General features: G+C 34.9%; 1 protein-coding gene across 3 annotated transcripts; it reads right to left on the minus strand.

Moving 5' to 3' along the window:
• Nucleotides 1–1,810: 1,810 nt before the first annotated feature.
• LOC131962313 (cyclic AMP-dependent transcription factor ATF-1-like) lies at nucleotides 1,811–21,768 on the minus strand. 3 transcript variants are annotated; one of them, XM_059327299.1, is made up of 6 exons: nucleotides 21,511–21,768; nucleotides 15,306–15,455; nucleotides 14,436–14,588; nucleotides 7,376–7,502; nucleotides 3,688–3,839; nucleotides 1,811–3,344 (listed from the first exon to the last, which is right to left on the minus strand). In XM_059327299.1, the coding sequence occupies exons 1-5, from the start codon at nucleotides 21,716–21,718 to the stop codon at nucleotides 3,695–3,697; spliced, it is 783 nt and encodes a 260-aa protein (XP_059183282.1). In that variant the 5' UTR covers nucleotides 21,719–21,768; the 3' UTR covers nucleotides 1,811–3,344; nucleotides 3,688–3,694. The 3 variants fall into 3 exon arrangements, with proteins under 3 accessions (XP_059183282.1, XP_059183283.1, XP_059183281.1); XM_059327300.1 differs by adding an exon at nucleotides 18,293–18,411 and having other exon boundaries at nucleotides 1,811–3,839; nucleotides 21,511–21,748; XM_059327298.1 differs by having other exon boundaries at nucleotides 1,811–3,839; nucleotides 21,511–21,740.
• Between the last annotated feature and the right edge of the window lie 422 nt (nucleotides 21,769–22,190).

Raw genomic sequence — 22,190 nt, forward strand, 5'->3', positions numbered from 1 at the left:
GCTTCATCAGAGTCCAGCCCTTAACACTTCTAAATAACAAAATTTCATAAAGCCCCGCCCCTTATGCTTTATCCATGAACTTTTGATCCCAAAAGCCTTGTGATGGTACTGACCAAGTTTGAAGTCAATCAGGTTAAATCTGTAGGAGGAGTTCATTAAAATATGAAATGTGGTCATTTAATGAAAGTGGGCGTGGATATAGCATAAGGGGCGGGGCTTTATGAAATATTATGATTTAGAAGTGTTAAGGGCTGGACTCTGATGAAGCATGAGAAATTTGGAGCAGATCGGACAAAGAATGGAGAAGTTATAACGATCTCGTGTTTTATGGCAAGACACCATATTTTGTCGCCATGCCACGCCCACATAGTGTGACAGTTGGTAAAGATTTGAACTTTTGATCCCAATGGCCTTGTGATGGTACTGACCAAGTTTGAAGTAAACTAACCCTAGCCCTAACCCTAGTTAGGGTTAGGGTTAGGGTTAGTCGTAACCCTAACCCTAACCCTAATTAGGGTCAAAATTTATTCAAATCTTTACCGACAGTCACACTATGTGGGCGTGGCATTTCGCCAAAATATGGCATCTCGCCATAAAACACGAGATCGTTATAACTTCTCCATTCTTTGTCCGATCTGCTCCAAACTTCTCATGCTTCATCAGAGTCCAGCCCTTAACACTTCTAAATCATAATAATTCATAAAGCCCCGCCCATTATGCTATATCCACGCCCACTTTCATTAAATGATCACATTTCATATTTTAATGAACTCCTCCTACAGATTTAACCTGATTGACTTCAAACTTGGTCAGTACCATCACAAGGCCTTTGGGATCAAAAGTTATTCAAATCTTTACTGACAGTCACACTTGTAAAGGTGTTGTTAAGTTGTGTTCCCCAAAGCCCTGTGATGGTACCGACCAAGTTTGAAGTCAATGGGATTAAATCTGTTGGAAAAGTTATGTAAAGTATGCAACGTGATCATTTTATGAAAGGGGGCGTGGATAAAGCATAAGGGGCGGGGCTTTATGAAAAAATTGTAATGTAGAAGTGTCAAGGGCTGTACTCTGATGAAGAATGAGAAGTTTGGAGCAGATGGGACAAAGAATGGAAAAGTTATAACGATCTTGTGTTTTATGGCGAGATGCCATATTTTGCCGCCATGCCACGCCCACATAGTGTGACTGTCAGTAAAGATTTGAGGTTGATTGGGTAAAATCTGTAGGAGTTTGTTAAAGTATGCGGCGTGGACTGGTCACATAGTAATTATCCAACACGCTCTAGTGATTAGTGCTCAATGTTCCCCGGACAAATACTGAATTTGGAAAAACTGCTTTCAGTTTTTCTGCTGCATCTACCTGGAGCATCTTACAACATTCACTCAAACTCAACACAATTATAACTCTGGGCCAGTTTAAAATTATGATAACTAATAAATCTGCCTTTCACTGCAACTGTTTTAAATTTTTTTTGACTGACATTTTTTCTCTGTAATCTGTTTTGTGTTTTTCTCTGTAATCTGTTTTGAATTTTCTCTGCACTCTGTTTTGTGTTTTGTGTTTTCTCTGTACTCTGTTTTGTGTTTTCTCTGTACTGTTTTGTGTTTTCTCTATACTGTCAACATCATTGTAAATGACGGGTTGCCCTCAATGATTCCTTGAGAAAATAAATAAAGGATAAATGAAATAAAAATAAAGGGACGGCACATCAGCACATTCTGGTGATAAAAGCATCAGCAAACATAATGGAACTATATGTAATTATATCCTACAGGTATCTTGTATATTTACTGGAAGAAAACCACAGGGAGACTGAGCAAGAACTTTATTGAAGCAAATACATTAAAACAGTATACCTATAAGACCTTCAGATAGTGATCATAACAGTCACTAATTGTTACAGAGGTGAAATAAAGCATCAACTGAGAAGTTTTAAAAGCTCGATTTCTGCATCAAATTTCAAATAAACTGCATTCAAAATGACAGTAACATAAATACCTTCTAAATCCAACCATGTACACTGAAATGAGGCAAGAAACAGAAAAGTTAAGTGAATACAGTGAAGTTAACACAATTCCACATACGCATAACTAAATATACACAGAATTCTACAGAAGCCCTGAGAGGCCAGGGACATTTTCTTTTTTTTCTTTTTCTTTTTTTTTATCAGGGAAACAGATTGAAAAAGTATTCTTGCCAAGTAAAAAAAAAGAAAGAAAAAGTTTTTCCAGGTTAATTTTACCTTTTAAAGTTATTCATTTTTGGCAAGTGAAAACTCCTTCTTTTGTCAGGCTCATTTTTTAAAGTAACTTTTTCATCTATGAAAACTGATTTGGCAGAGAAATGTTTGTTGTTGTAATACCCATCGCAGCCACAAGGCTGAAGTGCACAACAAAATATGTTCTAAATAGAACGTAAAGCATTTGTTTTTTTCTTCCACATAAGTAACAGTAAAGTTAAATAACTTGCATAAATTGTGTTTTGAGTGCATGAAATTAAAACTCACCAGGAAGAAAACATGAATGCTTTTAGTCCTATTTATAACATGGGTCACTGGTACACTCTGCGTTTTGTGGCCAAAATGAGTACTACAGTAACAAAACAGTAGAAAAATTATCCTGACAAAAAAATACAAAAAGACCTGTTTCCACTACTGACAAACATGTAAGAAAAAAAATGCTTTGACAAAACCTTCTTTCATCTGGCAAAATTCTATTTTTTTTTAAAATCAGTTTCAGATATGAAAAAAGTAAGAAACATAGAAAAAACATCAAAATCAAACTGAGAAAAATGGATAACCCGATTTGTTTTCCCTCTCACGGCTTCCGTACAGTTACATCAAGATACACCCTTTTTTTTTTGGCTTATTTTTAAAAGTACAAATGGTTTTCAAAACTTTCAAAACTACGGGGTAGACCTGCCCAAATAAATATGAATGCCACAAGTTAGAAGCAGATAAGACCTTATTCAAATGCACAACAGATTGTGGTAGCTCTCTATATTAGATACAAAGGAAGATGAGTGGTAAATGCAGTGGGTGTTAATTCCTGATATTATGCTTGCATTAGGATTTATTTATTTAAGTGGGATAACAGAAAACACAAACATTACTACGAAAAGCCCTGATGACCCGATTCCCTTTGAACATTTGGTTTTTGTAGATTTTCCTGAACAAACTTCCATAGAAAACAGATCATCACAAAGACTATAAATGTATACATTTTAATAGAGCCAAAGAATAAAAATGATATGAAGGAATGTAAAATGCAATGCAGTTAAGGACTAAAAGGCCTCGGTGTCTTCAAGTGCTGCAGCTCGGCCTTCAGCATTTTATTCTCCATTACCTGAAAGGCATTGCAAGTCTTCAGTTTATGGAAATATTCCTTCTTTCTCTTGCTCCTTTTCTGGCAGAATCCCTGTTCAAAGGGATATATCCTCCTTGTAAAATTTACTGATAATAACCCTGACCTGAAATAAGGTTTTTCTTATTACTGGTGGTGGCGCATTGGATAATTCAGAGCCAGAAACATTGACATCATTGTGTAAACACATTTTACAGCAAGGACAAGGAGTGTTTTGTGCAAGTGTGTATTTATGTGTGTGTGTGTGTGATTTTGTGTCTGTATAAGCAAAACCAGAGTCCTCAAGACACCCCAACAGAAGCAGACAGACACAGTCCAAACAAACCGAGGGGTCACTCCACTTTGTGTCGGTAGATGTCTTTTAAGGCTCTGAGCTCCTCAATGAGAGTCTTGTTTTGATTTTCAAGCACAGCCACACGATTTTCGAGGCATTTGACATATTCCTTCTTCTTTCGTCGACACTCCCGGGCCGCTTCCCTGGAATCAACAACAGTTACCGTGAAAAAACAGGCCTTGACATCTTGGCTTTTCTCCCAGTTGCAACAGAGAGCTCATTCTAACCATGAATCAGTTTACACCAAGGGAAAAACAAAGCTTGCATTACAGGAGTGGCGACAAGGTTTTCTCACGTGGGCACACAATGTTGAGATGAGGGTGATTATGGACGTGTTTGTGACATCAGATACCTTTGGAATAGGACTTCACATAATAGAGTCAACCGACAGAGGAGGACAAAAACAACAACAGGGGAAAAAGCATCCAAGAAGATATACTTATGAGTGATGGTAGTAAAATCATCATGTGGGAGGACAGGGAACATGCAAACTCGACGAGTGTGAGTCAGTGCTGGTGGTGACACAAAGCTGTTTACAGAAAACACAGTAAGTTCTACACTGCAAATAAGGTGTGTCTAAAAACAAGATAAAAACACTACATCTGAGGGAAATGATCTTGCTGCATGGACAGATAATTTCACTTGACAAGATTTCTTAAATTAAGATGGTTAAATCTAGAAATAAGCATGTTGAACACTTAAAATAAGAAATTAACTCTTAAAACAAGGTAAATCAAAGCTGAAAACAGTGATGAACTGGCCCGAGCAGAGTGCACTGCAAATTATTTGTTTCTTACCAAGATAAAAAAAAAACCTTTACATTTAGAAATGTCAGATAATTGATCTTGTTTTAAGAGTTATTTCTTATTTTCAGCGTTCAACATGCTTATTTCTAGATTGAACAATCTTAATTTAAGAAATATTGTCAAGTGAAATTATCTGTCAATGCAGCAAGATCATTTCCCTCAGATTTAGTGTTTTTATCTTGTTTTTAGACACACCTTTTTTGCAGTTTACAGACAGCAGAGAAAAAGCACGTTCAAACCAATAGGCAATTCTTCACTTAATTTGCACTAGGTTGTATATAGTTTATTGTATATTGTTAAATGTCTTTTTCTATTAGATTGTTTATTTTTGATCTTTATCTAAAAGGGAAATAATTTTGTGTGCAATTTTTGTGGTCGGCTGTAACAAAGAAATGTCCCCGCTGTGGGATTAATAAAGTTGAATCTAATCTAATCTAAAGTACAACCCCCATTCCAAAAAAGTATTTTAAAAATGTTGCTTAAAACAAATGAAACTGGTTGGTTACCCCTCTGAATTTTGAATATGATGATGATGTTTTTCTAGCATCCCAACTCTTTGTAATCAGGGTTGTAACTCATTTTGCTCACCAGCAAACCAGACCTCTCCACATACAACTGACCTACTCATAAACATGAGTTCTAAAAGTTGGTTAGCCAGCTCACTCTTCTCTCCAAACATTCATTACAGAGAAGATAATGGGGAGTCAAACAACCTAAGAATTATCAGCTAAACACTCTGGATAGAGGAGAATCATGTGGTGGAATGATGTCAGGCTTGTGATTCTTATTATTACATGCAGTTATTGGCAAACATTGTCATTTGGTATTTGCTTCTGTGTATTACACAGTAGGCAGAGCAGAAAGGGCATTGGATTGGAGTAGAAGGAAGACTGATGTGTTTAGGGCAGAACCATTATCAACATCTGAAAGTTCAAATAGCAATCAGTGGTGGAAAAAAGTATTCAGATCCCTTACTTAAGTAAAAATACTAATACCACACTGTGAAATGACTCCACTACAAGTAGAAGTCCTGCATTCCAAACTTACTTAAGTAGAAGTACAAAAGTATCACCATCAAAATGTACTTAAAGTATCAAAAGTAAAAGTACTCGTTATGCAGAATAGACCCGCTCAGATTGTTAAATATATTCAAAATATATTATTTGATTATTTGTACTGATGCATTTATGTAAGAATCATTTTCATTGTGTAAATATGGGGCTAATTTTAACTACGTAATATACTGCTATGAGGTTGAATAAAAAAAAAAAAAAAGTCCAATCATTTTAAATTGATCATGTTTATATGTTCAATCTCAATCTGAAAAGTAATTAAAGCTGTCAGCTAAATGTAGTGGAGTAAAAAAAATACAATATCTGCCTTAAAATGTAGTGGAGTAGAAGTATTAAGTTATGTAAAATGGAAATACCCAAATTAAGTACAAGTACCTCCATATTGTAAGTACAGTACTTAAGTAAAAGTACTTACTTTAATTCCACCACTGATAAAAATATATAATGGTGGATATTCATTTAATAACAATGGAATGTTATCGCTAAGGTTGAGACAATTTACCAAGATAAATTATAGTATTTATGCTAAACTAAGCTGAGTGGCTACTGGCTGCAGCTTGTGGTATCAATTTTCCCACCTAACTTTCTACAAGAAAGTAAATAAGATAATTTCCCAAAATGTTTTACTATTTCTTTAAAATACCTTTAACCTATTTTTGGCATTCTATACTACTATTTCATGTTCATAACAAGGCAACATGTTTACTGATACTATTATGTTTAATGTAGGAGACTGTCCTCCCCATATAGGTCATTTATAGAAGCAGCTTATTGCAATCTAAAAACAAAAAAAAGTGGCCTCCGGGAAAGTCTCAGGCCACACCCTCTCAAAAGTCCGCTCGCTCTGTGTGTCTCCACTACAAGTTAGCCCCCAGAGGGATTTAGAGACTCCAGAGGTGACGTATGGTTTTCACCGTCACTAACTGTGCACAACATCAGCAGCTGAAAGCAGCATGGCTAATTATGCACTGATCATACACAAAGTGATTGTGAATTAACGGCATCGCTAACTGTGCACAGAGTGTCCGGTGCTTGTTGTAAACAAACAGAGATCGCTAAGTGAACACCTCCTGTAGCAGCAGCACATACACACTGTACTGCTACAGAGCTAACTGTAGCTAACTGCTGGCTCGTTATGAAGAGTAAGAAGGAGTTGCTGGATTTGTCTCCAGTCGCTTTCTTGAAAAATAGTCGCTAAGGGGGTCTGAAAAGTCACTAAGTTGGGAACACTGCTTTGCCGGCTTTAACAAATGGTGTGTGTTGTTGTTGTGTAGAGTACTACATCACATCCCGCTTAGCGATCTATCCAATCAGTAACCAGGCTGTTTTCAGGGGAGAAAAAAGTCCCTGCTCTTCTACAGGGACGAAAAAAGTCCCGACAAAAGCCGGCTCCGGACTGCTCATATTCAAATTAGGGGTGTTCGCCGAGTGAGACCCGTCTAATTCCGGGTATTGTCCGGCTATTACCTGGTAGTGGAAACAGCCCTATACAAACATACTTTTTAAAACCCAAACCATGATGCTTTCTTATAGCTAACCAAGTAGTTTTGGTGCCTAAAGCTAACCAACATTACCCATGACTCTAAAATGGCAACCATTAGTTTTAGGTAGGTAGAAAAAAAAACAACAACACTTCTGGGTCACATTTGAAGTTAGAATCAACAACATATTTAGTCCTGGGTTGGAGGCCTTTTTGTAATATACCTAATATTAGCCTTTTTGTAATATACCTAATGTAACAGCCGATTTATCGTCCAGGACCTCATGTCTAAGCTGATGAGTGTAAATGGTCCTCTCTACCTGTTCTTCATCAAGCGGAGCTCCCTCTTTTGTAAGGTGTTTGTGGATTTGCTGTCCCCTGCGACCCCTTGTGGGAGGCTCGAGCTGGTTTTACTGAGCTGGCAGGCAGTCAAGTCACCTGAGGTGCCTGGGGAGACACGAAACATGTCAGTCAATGGGATTGGGTTGCATCAGTTATTTGTAAATCTGGTATGAAGCTTGTGTGGAAAATCCTTCTGAAGTTCAAACAACCAATAATGTGCTAGTCTGAAACATTCTGAAAACCTGTTAATTTACACCAATGCGACTGCATGACACAATGTATTGTTTCGATAGTAACAGCTCTCTACTTCTGTTAATATTACTGGCTTTTCAGGCTTTTTTTGTAGCTGGATATAATTTGTAGCATTTTAAAATATCTTAATTGACTACAATTACAATCAACTTTCATGAACTGAAAACCCACTGTGAAAAGTTAAATGTCCTAGGATGAAAGCACAAAGCACACCATGGTAATGACCTATCAATCAAAAAATGTAAACTAAATAACCACGCCAAAAGCATACCATAAGAACATCATTTATAAGAAGAACATCACAATGTATTGAAGAAGACCTGAAATTATCAATTGAGACCATTAACTCATTAGGGAAATGTTTACTGAGGTAATAAATCAAGTGAGAAGTAGGGAAATTGTCTCATAGACCATCAACAACCTGACTTCTTTTTGCAGCTGAGCGGAGTTGCCCCCTGCTGGCCATTAGAAAGAATACAGATTTAAGGCATTTCCACATTGGTTTCACTTTTCAGACCCAGAGGATGCTGCTTGGTGTAATTAGGAAAAACTAATCTATACGTTGTGTTTGAATTTTCAAAAATGCGACAGCGGCGTAACAGTGTGTCTATTTTTTTTTTTTTTTTTGAGTGGCAGATAAAATTATAACATGTGGCCTTAATAATCCTGTAACTCCTTACCTTGTCACATGACTTTTGTTATAAACCTCTAGTTATCAGAGATTCCATTAGACTTTATCAGAAAATAAAATAAATTATCAGATCAGAGTGCAACAACTAATCGATTAATCGTTTAAATAATCAACAGATTATTCGATAATAAAAATAATCGTTAGTTGCAGCCCTATTAATATAATATCAGGTTACTTATATTATATGTATTTATTGTATATGTATATGTAGCCACTGTTAGTATTACATTACCTCTGGACTGCTTTTTCAGACCCAGAGCTAAGGGAGCTGGCTCCCTCTACAGGTATTACAGAGGTAAATAGAGCACCTAAGTTTGGTTTAGGAAATATGAAAACATACTACGCTATGTTTTGTTTGGAAAATCCACTATTTTGTTTGATTAGAAAGAAATATAGTGATGGTGAAGTATTCAGGTGCTTTGCTTATGTAAAAGCAACAATTCCATACTGTGAAATACTCTGTTACAAGAAAAAAAGAAGTAGAAAAAAGTATTTAAGTTTAAATAGGAAGATGACTCCCACTGCCTTACCTCTTATTTCTGTTTTTGTTCTCTGTATTCTGTATTTGTTCATACATTCTATGTAAAGCGACTTTGATTATCTTTTAAAGCGCCATATAAATTTGATCACTTATTAGGGCCACGGGGCAATAGCACCAAGCACTGGTCCTATACAGCAATAGCTGTAGGGACCACTATTGTTATACTGTGGATTTTTTCTTGTTATACTGTGGATTTTTTCTTGTTATACTGTGGATTTTTTCTTCTTCTTCTTCTTTCTCTTCCGGAGGCAATTTCGTCCCGCTACTACTCTTGTAGTACACAGTACAATTTTGCATTGAAGTGAATGGGACGGACGAAAAAAAATGAGCAAAAAAGAACAATAATTGGAGATTTTCAAACGTCAACCAACAATAATGAGAATTATTAGCCGTAGCTAAAACAGATTCTCAAGGTTTCAAAACTTTTATTTATCACATGCTCATTCAGTGCATGTAATGCTGAGTCACATTTAAAGCTTTACTAAAAAGAAAATAAATAGATATAACGAGATAGTGTCAGTGAATAGATTCCACATTTCATTCTCTACTTTATGGCATCAAATAACACTGACAAATAATGAAATTCACTATGAGAAATCTGAGAATTCTTCTGTTCATTGTTTGATCAGTGCTTGTAAAAGTCCCTCGCCCTCATATCGCGTATTACATTGATGATTAATTCTGTGATATGGTGTCATCACAAAAGGAACTGCATCTAATCACAGCGTAGCTGGTGACTGACGTCAGTGACCATCTTATTCACTGGTTTACATTTACATGTCGCTGCTGGGGGCCTGTTCCAGGAAAAGAAGTGACGTCAGCTACTGCTGCTATGTGCTCTGAGTGGGCAGAGCCGTGAAGCATTTCAGAGAGAGAGAGAGAGAGAAAGATAGAGAGAGCAGTGGAGAGAGAGAAAGAGAGAAACAGGGAGAGAGCATGACTGAGAAGACTAGCAAACCCTGTGAAAATGTTTCTTATTGAAGTAAGCTTGTTGCTTCTGATAAAATGAGACTAATATTTCAAAGGTCCTTTGTTACTTTTTTTAGAGGAGGCTACTCATGATGTCATTTCAGTACATATTCAGTACATATTCAGCTTTGTAATAGCGGTTTTGGAAAAAATGTTTAAAAAAAACAAACAAACACGTAACGTCCGAAAAGCCAAACTGCAAATTTCCCCACATTGAGAGTGTACTTTAAAAATTCTATTTTGAGAGAACAACAATGTTAAAAAGCTGCCCCCCCCCTTCCCTTTTTTTCTTTTTAGATATGTTAGTAAATTAAATGACAAACATACCTGTTTCTGTCTCCTCCCCAGTTACAGCCATACTGTTTCTACTCCCAGGTTTTTCCAAGAGAGACTGTCTCCTTCAGAGTCTTCCTCTGACTGAAATGTTACCACAGCCAACAGCGAGGCTGTGTGTGCAATTTACAATTAGAGGCATTGACATCACCATGACATCACTGGCCTCCTGATGTCAACAGTATAGTTTGCTCTCTCCAACACAGCGCTATGAGTCAGGGGCTCTGCTGTTTGTCTTCGGGAAGGAATTTTTCTTCAGGGAGTCGGGAGCACAACACTAAAGAAGCAGCTCAGTGAAGATGGACAGTCAGCAGAGACATGGATGATTCAAGAATTCAAGCACTCAAACCATTTTTTACAGTTATAAGTTCATTGTGTAAGCCAGAAATAACATTTGCTTTAACCTCAATGGAATATCAAGATAAGAATCATTGGGGAAAAGGGTTTAATAAAGAGCTGCAACAATTATTCGATTAACCGACAATAATCGATTATTAAATGAATCGTCAACTATTTTGATTATCAAATAATTGGTTTGAGCAATTTTTTAAAGACAATAAGTCCAAATTCTCTGATTTCAGCTTCTTCAATGTGAATATTTCTGGTTTCTTTGTTCCTTTTTGACAATAAACTGAATATCTCTTTGGTTTGTGGACAAAACAAGAGATTTGAGGACGTCATCTTGTATTGATATTGATCATTGATATTTTTATACATTTTATTGACCAAACAACTAGTCGATTAATCGTTTGAATAATCAACAGATTATTCGATAATGAAAATAATCGTTTGTTGCAGTCCTAGTTTAATATAATATCAGGTTACTCATATTAGATGTATTTATTGTATATGTATATGTATATGTATATGTATATGTAGCCACTGTTAGTATTACATTACTGCTTTTTCAGACCCAGAGCTAAGGGAGCTGGCTCCCTCTACAGGTATTACAGAGGTAAATAGAGCACCTAAGTTTGGTTTAGGAAATATGAAAACATACTACGCTATGTTTTGTTTGGAAAATCCACTATTTTGTTTGATTAGAAAGAAATATAGTGATGGTGAAGTATTCAGGTCCTAAAGCAACAATTCCATACTGTGAAATACTGTTACAAGAAAAAAAGAAGTAGAAAAAAGTATTTAAGTTTAAATAGCAAGATGACTCCCACTGCCTTACCTCTTATTTCTGTTTTTGTTCTCTGTATTCTGTATTTGTTCATATATTCTATGTAAAGGGACTGTGAGTATCTTTTAAAGTGGCATATAAATTTGATCACTTTGATCAAAAAAGGAAGATGGAACATTTTTTTTAGATCGCTCTAACAAAGCTATTTTTTAATTTTTCTTTTAAAAAATCATATGTAGACGTTCAGGAAGAACTCGGGACGCTCAAAGTGAAGTCAGATCAATGATAGGTATTATTGTTTTGCCAAAAATGCTTTCTGTTCGAGGCCAGAAATTCTACCTGTCAATGTTCCAGGACATTAGCAGGTGTCACTTAATTCTGTTGATTGCTTTGATCTGATTGCCTTTGATGTTTGATGTGATTACAGTTACAGATACACACACACACATGCGTGTAAGCACGCACACTCCTCACACATGCATACACATGCTTCAAACACACACACACACACACATTTTGAAGTTAAAGGGCATAGTTTGAAATCTCTGAAGAATCTCATCATAGTGTACACACACCGGCAGTAGCCCCCGTGGCCCTTTCAAAATTTCCCCAGAGGAAATTTTCTAGTTCTTATTCTTCCGTTTCTTCCGTGGTGTTTTTTCAGTCAACAACTCCTCCCAGAGTTTTGGTCACACATACACAAAAAAGGTATCAAATCGACCGGCTCACCCATGACAAGTGTGCTATGACTTTTCTAAGGGTTTCGACAAACGGTTTTCAAATTATTGGGCAAAAACATGTCAAAAAATCCCCCCAATGTAACCCTATGGAGAGTCTAGAGCAGGGATTCCCAAAGTGTGGTGCATGCACCCCTGGGGGTGCAGCTAGGTTTACTGCTGACAGCTGGTAGCGGCGCCATCATCTAAACAACAACAACAACAACGGTTGTTTCATGACGTTCACAACCACAACTCTACGCTTCATCACTGGTAATAAAAAGGTTAAAAAATGCTGTTTCTTGTTTCTAAATGATCATAGAGTAGTTAAAGTGTTAGATCCATGGGTTTGCCGTGACACGGAGCAGAGACCTGCAGTCCAGTGTCTCTCTGAAGCAGAGGATGGCGGTCGTTTTAATTTACGTCAGTCTTCTCAGACAGCCCACAAACATTGGAAGACTTTCTGATCATATCCTTGTCCAGGTTTCTTTGTCTTTTCTTTTCTTTTCTTTTTTTAAAAAAAAAAACGTTGGTTAAAAAGTGCTGTTCTGGCCTTTATTTGTTCATGTAAACAATGCCACCGGCCATTAGCTATATGAGACCGACTATTTATTGAGGAAATACGGTAAATAACCATCACAATTAATTATGTAAAATAAAACCAACATAGCAGTCAGAAATACTTAAGAATCAATGAATCAATAAAGGCCTGATCCAAGCCCAGGCTGGATCAAAACATTAAAAACATTTGTGAGCTGTCTGAGAAGACTGACATAAAAGAAGACGACCGCCATCCTCTGCTTGTATTTAAAAGTGTTTAACAACTCTATTCAAAGATTTGTGTATTTTAGACTTAATATTATAAAGTAATGTTATATTTTAGTCTTAATATAATTTTATCTCAGTTTTATATTTCATTACTATCTAAAAAATAATTTCCCTATCATAAAAACTTATAATTTCTATTATTTTTATGTTTAAATTAGTATATATAGCCAAAGCAGAGTGAGCGCAATTACTGCTTGGTTTTGAGTTGGATTTTGTGTTTTTATATAATTATTTCTCTGAAATAAAACAAAATTGAAATCTAAAACTTTGACACAAGATAAAACAGACATCAAGGAGTTCATTTTTAGTTAGAACTCAATTTTGACTAAAAATGTAGTTTACTGCAGTTACCTGTAGATCATACCTCACATACTTACATACTAGTTGAGTTAAAATATTAATTTACATTTAATCCACTGAATAAAAAATAATTGATATATTTTAAGTCCAAAGGCATATCCGTTTTGACAAACTAATTTACATTTGACATTTGGTCCAGTGTAATTTGGTCCAGTGTACATTTAACTTGGTCCTCTCTTCATGTGATTCGGTCTGGATTTGGTTTCTTCTTTTACAAGATTCTGATATCTATATTAATTTATGTATGTTGCTTTCCTGCAACAATGACATTAAGAAATTCCCATGCATAACAAAAAAACCTATTTCGTAAAATGCCAACTTAGTGAACCTACCTTATGTCTCATATAGAATTAAAAGTGGAGTCAGCGATTCCAATCCAACATACTTATCAATCAATTCTGATGTTTTGTAGATGGTGTTAACAAAGGGCTTGTTCACTGTCTGTGGAGCTGTGTGAAACTGCAGGGATATTGGGGTGTTGTGGCTGAGCTGTCTCTTATTTTTGGTGTTCCAATAGATTTTAACCCGGTGTGTCTCATACTTGGACTTCCAGACTGTCATATTGAGAGTGTCAAACACAGGAGGCTATTCAATATATTGACTTTTGCTGCCAGAATAAACATTTTGCTCTTCTGGATCAAGGACACTGCCCCATCCAAAAAATCGTGGCACAATCTCATTATGGACTGCATACCCAGTGAATACATCTCTTGTATGCTGCACTCTTCTGTGGACGCTTTCTATAAAGTATGGGGCCCTTATCTGGAACATATTGGACCTGTTCTCTCATCCTCCGTACTACGAGGGTTCCCCCTAAGGACCTAGATGCTATCTACCTTCCAGACTGGTTTTGGGGTCTGAGGTATTGTGACTGTTTTAATGTGCTGGCTACTCCTTATTTACTTTTTATTATTTTATTTTCATTTTTATTTCCCATACATCGACTCATACCTTGTAATGTCTTACCTGAGCTGTGTTATTGTCTGTTCTGTATATAAAATCAAAATTAAAAATATTATTTAAAAAAACAATGGGCTTGCTCATCAAACATGCTCCACTTTCTGTGTGGTCTAGCTCCCATGAGAGATCGTTTTGTTTCATTACAGCATAATAATATCCTCTGACATTAACAGAGTTGCTACAGAAAACCCTGAGCAACTTTCACAGTTCTCTTTTTCTCTACTACCATCTTAATTATTTAGTAGCACTGGTCAGGGGTTACCTGGCAATGTTGTCTGTGGGCCATCCAACTTCCTTCTGTCCCTATGAGTTCTTAATGGAAGCTGTGGTGCTTCTGTGCTTCTCATGGCCATAGAGAGCAGGTTCTGTGTCCCCTTACATGGCAACATGGCAGGACATCCCTCAGAAAATCCAACTGGTGGATAAAAAGGTTATCAAGTACATAAGATGGATCAGAGTTTTTTACACACGCTGTAAAAAATGTCTGTAGATTTTACGGTGAAAAACTGCTAAAACATGACAGTAAAAGACCGTAAAATGATAAATGGGTTAATTCAGCTTCAGTAACAATGAAACACTGTAAATGTATATATCAGCCAAAACAGTATTTTTTTTTTACAGTTTTGCTTTTTGAAAAATACATAACTCCACTGTAAAATACACTGTAATATGTATTTAATGTAATATAGGCTATACAAAAACCATCCCTGTAATTTTTGCATTTATTTTTTGTAACAATACTTTTTCTCACTGTTAAATGTACTAAACACCATATCTCAAACAAAAATATACTGTAATATTTAATGGTAAAATCTTTAATTTATGCTTTTTTCATTTATAAAGTATTTTTTTGTCAATTATATGCCAAAACAGCATTTAATTTGATGGATAAACCTTTTATTTATACAGTAAAAATGGAATAAAATGGCAATCTTAAACGTGAAATGAACAGTGCTAATATCTTTTTACCGTAATATTAAAAAAAGTTCTACCGCATTTATTACGGTAAAGTTCTGGCAACCACAACAGTTTTTTTTTTACAGTGGAACCTGGTTGGGATTATGGCAGCAATAAAAACATTATTCTCTCTGACAGTTCTATAAAACATATAAGTCTGGTTGTCAAGAGTTACCTGGCAGTGGGGTCAAACAATAGTTCTGTGCCTCCCCGTAGTATTGACAGGTCCTTGATGGAGGCTCAGGCTGTGGTGTCATGGCCATGCCTGACACGTTCATTGTCCTCTCACGCAGGAAGTTAATGGCAGCGTCATGACATAACCCATCTGGGATGGTAAAACGTTAAAAATGCAGAGTAAATAATCAACGATCAGGCAATTTAATTACACAGCCTGTGGTTGAAGCGACAAGAAAGCTCTTTTGATACAGTACACTGTAAAAAACGGTTGTAGAAATAACAGTAAAACACTGTCAAATTACATCAGAAATAGGATGTAAAATTAAAAATTGTATATCACTGTAGTAGACACTTTTAATTACTGTAAATCGAAGAATAGCACAATATTTTACTTTTTTCTGTCATAAACTGGACAAAACGCACAGTTTTGTTGTAAAAATATAACATTTTCATGCAAAATTTATGGAGAAATGCCATGATGTCATGTGTGAATGAATGACACAATAACAATAAAATAACGGGAATATTCAGTCTAAATCACAGTCTTTGCTGATATTTACATTTAAATTTAGAGGAGAAAACCCACTGACTGTCATTTTTAAATTCTGGCAACCACAGCTGCCGGTATTTTACCGTAAATTAAACAGATTCTTTTTTACAGTGTATGCTACATTTTTCTTAAAGGTAGACTTGCAGCTTTCTGGAAAAGACAAAGAAAACCACCAGAATTTGAACAAACAGCCCCTCTCGTGCACCTCTCCCCTCCCTGGCCTAAGTCCCTCCCTGGCATATGAGTATTAGCACAAATATTAGTCATAAATTTCAATCATCCTGGTTATGACTGTCATCCTGATGCTGTTATACAGTACAGTGGTAAATCTGTGAGAATTAGCATACTGGTTTTCTTTGCAGACGTGTGGCCTTTGATGTGACATACTGTGATACAAGGATTGAGCTTGCCAAATAAACACGAGCACTGCAACATTTTCTCTCCATCTCCTTAATGCTTTGCCGATATTGACACATGTTTTATTGCCTCTATTGGGAGACTCTTTTTCATAAGTCTGTCTTCTTTCTCAGCCTGCTTTAGCAGTTGTTTCCAATGTTGGAATAGAAACTTTTTTTCTGTAGGATTTTCAGCTATTGAATCAGGCATCTGCTTTTAAGAACAGTCAATAGGAATGCCTGCTTTCTGAAATGACATGTGATTGAACAAAGTCTCCAGTCACTAGATTTTTAAAGCCTGACAGCTGAGTCAAGAGAAGGTACAAGATCATATGCTGAACAAGGTTAGAATAGTTTTGGATATTTCATTAGTTTTAGTTTTAGTTTTGTTGTGATTTTTTGTTTTCAATTCAGTTAGTTTTAATGAGTTTTTAGAATGAGTTTGCTAGTTTTAATTAATTTTTATTTTTTGGAAAATGCTTAGTTTTAGTTTAGTTTTTATTGGTTTTAGTGTTAGTTTTAGTTTTTTTGTAATGGGGTATTTGCTGGGTGTGAGATTCAATAAGGTCACAATAAATGTTTCCTTTATTTCCTTTGTCTGATCCATTTCAGCCCCAATAAGTTTATTAAGTCATGAAACCAGATAGATGAAATAGATTTCATATCAATCAAAAAGGTTTACGTATGAAAAAAGTTGACAAAGACGTAAACAAAGGACGTTTTCACTATAATCTTAGTTAGTTTTGTAACCACAAAATACAGTTTCAGTTAGTTATCGTGTTTTTTTCAAACTCTCGTTTTTATTTTCTAGTTTTCGTTATTTCGTTAGTTTTCGTTAACTATAATAACCTTGATGCTGAAAAGTCATTATGACATTTTTGACCAATGACAAAAAAAAAAAAACACTGCATAAAACAGCTTTCATGTTCGACTTTTTAAAGTGTGATACGACTTTTTGAAATATTTCAGCCTAAACAGTTTGATGTTTCAGATGGAGGGGGTAAGCAATATAATGAGTCATGAAAAAGAAAAAAAGAAAAATATCACAGGACTTTTAGCACTATCTTTTGTAGTTGTGCTGAGGATTTTCTCACAAATATCCTGATTAAACTGCCCTATCATTATGATTTTGTACTTATTTCATGCTTCTTTCTGAAGCATGATGTATACGTAATATGCTGTGTATTTCTTTAATGGGCAAGTTTTATATTTGCAAAAAAAAAATACATTAGCTTGTGAATGGTGTTTTGTATTTGCTAACCACACTTTGTTTGTTTTTGTTTGTTTGTATTTGTATCCAGGGGCATTTGTAAAACTTGTATTGTTTGTTTGTTTAAGTTTTGGAAATTAGCTCCATACGGTGGTGAACTGTTGCTAGAGCAACCATAGTCTAGTAGTTACTCTGTATCTGTAAGCTTGTTTTAAGTTATTTTAGAAGTAAAGTCACTTTCTATAGAGTTGACATATACATGTTATACCTGACTTATTATTATCAGTATTATTATTATTATTATTATTATTATTATTAATAATAATTTGTATCATTATTATTATCATTATATTCCTAGCAGTAGACAGAAGTTGTTGCAGTGATAGTAACGGTATCACTATTTTAGAGCTGCAACAATTATTCAATAATCGATTATTAAATTAATCATCAACTATTTTGATAATGGAATAATTGGTCTGAGCAGTTTTTTTTAAAGACAATAAGTCCAAATTATCTGATTTCAACTTCTTCAATGTGAATATTTCTGGTTTCTTTGTTCCTTTATGACAATAAACTGAATATCTCTTTGGTTTGTGGACAAAACAAGAGATTTGAGGACGTCATCTTGTGGTTTGGGAAACACTGATTGATATTTTTCAACATTTTATTGACCAAACAACTAATCGATTAATCGATTAAATAATCGACAGATTAATCGATAATGAAAATAATCGTTAGTTGCAGCCCTACACTATTTGTAGTAGCGCAGTGTGCAGTGGTAATATTAGTGCTTAACTTGTGCTGGTAAATGTGCTTGCAGGCATGCTTACAGTGGTTGTGGCTGGTCTGCTGGTAAACAGGTGTTGGGTGGTAGGGCACAGGTGCATATGGCTCTTCTGTTTTCACTCCCTTCATTCTGACTGGCACTGAAGAAAAACTCTGATTTGTTCTTGGGGATTAGAGAGGGTCAGAATTAGGCTTTTCGTGTCCAAACAAACAGTGGAGATGTAAGGATAAGTTACAGTAAGACAATTAAAAGCTCCTCTGCTGCCACTATCGCCACCTTGGGTGATTCTCATGAACATGTTCCAGCCCATAGCAAAAATCCAAGAGCATTGAATGCATATTTTCTTTGACCCTTTATAACATATACAATCTAAAGTTACTGTTTAATATGAATTTATAATCTATTTAAAAATTAAACTATTTTCTAACATTTTTAGAGACACTGTGAGCAAAAAATTAATTACCGTAACACATTTTTAAATAAAAACAACAAAAGTTTATTTTGGCTAGCACTTAAATATGCTCAAGGGTAGCTGGTATCACCAAAATGTATTTTATTAAAATATACACACATTTTAATGCAAACAATTCTCATCATCAATCTTCATTCAGATTTTGGTCTTTATACATTGTTAAAAACCATTATGTTTGATTATATTCTGTTAAATTATACATTTTTAAACAAATGTGTATTTTTTTTATAAAGTTTATTAAATATTTATTGTATATAAGTGTGGGAAACCATGGCATTTTTATCTGGATGCATGACAGTAATTCATTTGTGAATCAAAAATATGTTTAAAAATATAGAAAATATTATTTCAACACAAAACAATGAATTGTGCCTCATTATATATATTGTTCATTCATATACAAGTGAAATAAATTTAGTTCAATCTTCACAGACATAGCTTAGACTGGCTTCATGAGAATCACCCACTTGTAGTCATCCTCTATGTGTATGTCCACAAGTTTTAACCTTTTATTATTTTACTCGTCAAATGATGAATGTAATGACTCAGGCTTGATGACTCAACCAGTCCCTGGACTTCTCTATTCCCCATCATTACCTTCTCTGCCTTGAATTACCCAGTGTCAGGAGGTCAATTTGCAATCAGCCAATTCTGCCCTACAAAGTCTAACTGCAGTAAAACTGAGAAAAACTGCCTTAAAGTTGTCGTTGTTGTTGTTTTTTTTAAACTCTTTATTTATATATCGTTTTCATTTTTCAGTACAGGAAAGTAAAACAAAAGACAAATACAAAACACTGAACAATTACCCATATTCAAAAGTTGTTGTTTTTTTAACATTTTAACTGGCCAGCCAAATGGGTTATAAGTGATATGACACTTATTTCTACATGTATTGATGATATAATATTTTTGCTCAAAAATCATTACCATGTTTATTTGACGTTTGACCCCAAAAATGTAGTTACTGCACTCACACACTTTTGCTGTAAAAGGTTCCAATAGTAATGATAAACAGAGTGGAGTAACTGTAATGTTGTCGTCTTCTTTCAGCTTTTAGATTTGTTTTCAGTGAATAAACATTTTCAAATTGATTTAGTTATAAGTGTATTTAAAAGTGTTTAACAACTCCTTTCAAATAGTTGTGTATTTTAGACTTAATAGTATAAAGTAATGTTATATGTTAGTCTTAATATAATTTTATCTCACTTTTTTCTGGATTTTGTAGTTATTGCAATTTTTTTTCATTATTTCTCTGAAATAAAGCAAAATTGAAATCTTAAACTTTCACATGATAAAACAGACATCAAGGAGTTCATTTTTAGTTATAACTCAATTTCGACCAAAAATGTAGTTAGTACAGTTAAGCTTTGTAGGACAGAGTAGTGCTGCTTGATATGAATGTCATTTCTCAGTTTGACAAAATTGTGTATTGTTAACCTATTTATTTTGTGGGTTAACATTGAAAGTGTCATTTCTGTTCAAGTAAAGTGGACTACAAACACTTAGATGGCTCCCTCTGCTGGCTAAGTTAAGTAGCTAACTAATAACACTAGTTTATTTGTAGTTTAGTTGAGTTAAGCTAGTTAACCCTCTGAAGTCACCAAAAGTGACAAAGCATGACTTCTTGATGACATCCAGACTAGAAAACAAAGCAGCGTGGAGCCCTACTGTAAATTTACCTCTAAAGTTCTGGCTGTAAACTCCATGAGGCCAGTTTCAGTTTGATAATGATATACCAAGTAAAACTCGAGACAAGCTCAAATATATTTTGTATAAAATGATAGAACTGGATGTAACCCTCTTATATGTTATATTTGCAACCTTTGTTCACATTTGCAACATTTAAAATTGAGCATGCTAATGTTTTTGAAAGTAAAAAAAAAAGATTCAAAATCACAATTATGTTGGACCAATGGACTAAAAAAGACGCAAAATGACCAAAAAAGACACAAAATGACTGAAAAAACCCACAAAATGACAAAAAAAGACAGAAAATGACCAAAAAAGAAACAAATGAGGACACAAAATGACCATAAAACACAGAAGACACAAAATGACTAAAAAAAGACACAAAATGACTTACAAAGACACAAAATGACTAAAAAGTACACAAAATGACCAAAATTGTTACGCGTAACACACAAGACACAAATAAAATAGAGTCACACTTGAATAAAAACCAGAGTTGGATGACAGGATCACACACAATCACAAGATCACATTTATGTTGGTTTTTCTTTGTTTCTTTTTGGTTCTAAATGTCGATCCAGTAAGTCAGAATAAAAAATCTATTATTATCAGGTCATATAGGTGAGGTTGTGAAAAAAATATACCAACATGGCATTTAAACATTTTAAGTGGTGTGTACAGGCAGGATGAAAAGGATTCAAACATGGACTAAATAGCCCAAGACATAGAATTAAGTAAAGTGGACTACTACTAGTGTTACTAGGTAGCTAACTAGTAACACTAGTTTATCTGTAGTTTAATTTAGTTAAGTTAGTTATTTAACGTTAACAGATGTCAGCAACTTGCTTACCAATCTAAATATTGCTTAGTAATATTTAAAAAAACACATCAATGGATAACTTCGGTCAAGCTATGTAAACAAATATTTTAGCTAGCGTTAACTATAGGGACCTGTCTAATAAGTTCACTTTAGCCTTAAATGTTTAATAATGGCTAGCTTTAGCTTACTACCGTTAGTTAACATGACTAACGTCCCATAACATGTCTATGAACAGTTGACTTATTTCTACCGATATACACTCATATCAAAGTATGCTTACCTTTTGTGTGCAACCAGATGACTGGCGATAATGAAGACGCTACCTTAATTAATAATAAACTGATAATATGCACACAAAAAAATTGTCTGTACTTAACGTTAGCGTTATTTGAAATAGTATCTAACCCCCAAGTTCGACGGTTTGTATTCGACGATGTGATTGGTTGTTTTCTGGTTCTTTTATTATTGCTTAGTAACGTTAATATCATATGCAACCCTTATATTTTTGCTCGTATGGTTATAAAATGGCATACACAACACAGACCATTATTTGCAAAGAAATTGTGGCACTCCGAGTTTATATTTTCTTATTTATCCCCCCTTTTTGTTTGAGTTTCTTTTAGCTTTGACTCATTTTAAGTGGTCCAGACCCCTTTCAAGGGCCCTTTAGGTGTTCACATGCGTGTTTGTATGTTCATCAGTGTACTTCATGGAGACGAAGCCTGTGGACCCCTTGAAATTTGGGGGGCGGGAGGGGGGTTGTCTTTCTATTTTTCATTATTATAATAATGACATTTTCTTATTTATCAACACTCAATATGTTTGATATGTTTGGTTGATAGCATTGTCATTATTATTTATTTATTTATTTTTTGTTTGTTATCCTACACTACCATTTTATCTTCTTTGTTGCTGTTGCTATTATTATTATTATTATTATAGATGCTTGCCACACCTGCT

This window comes from Centropristis striata, chromosome 23 (genome assembly GCF_030273125.1).
Source record: "Centropristis striata isolate RG_2023a ecotype Rhode Island chromosome 23, C.striata_1.0, whole genome shotgun sequence".
Taxonomy (NCBI): Eukaryota; Metazoa; Chordata; class Actinopteri; order Perciformes; family Serranidae; genus Centropristis; species Centropristis striata.

What these genes read in the sequence shown, in the direction of transcription:
- LOC131962313 (XM_059327299.1), bottom strand. Translation starts at nt 21,718, where the DNA reads ATGATATTAACGTTACTAAGCAATAATAAAAGAACCAGAAAACAACCA. An exon ending in CATCTGGTTGCACACAAAAG is followed by an intron (nt 15,456 to 21,510) that starts GTAAGCATACTT and finishes TTACCATCCCAG; the next exon opens with ATGGGTTATGTCATGACGCT. An exon ending in TTGTTTGACCCCACTGCCAG is followed by an intron (nt 14,589 to 15,305) that starts GTAACTCTTGAC and finishes TTTATCCACCAG; the next exon opens with TTGGATTTTCTGAGGGATGT.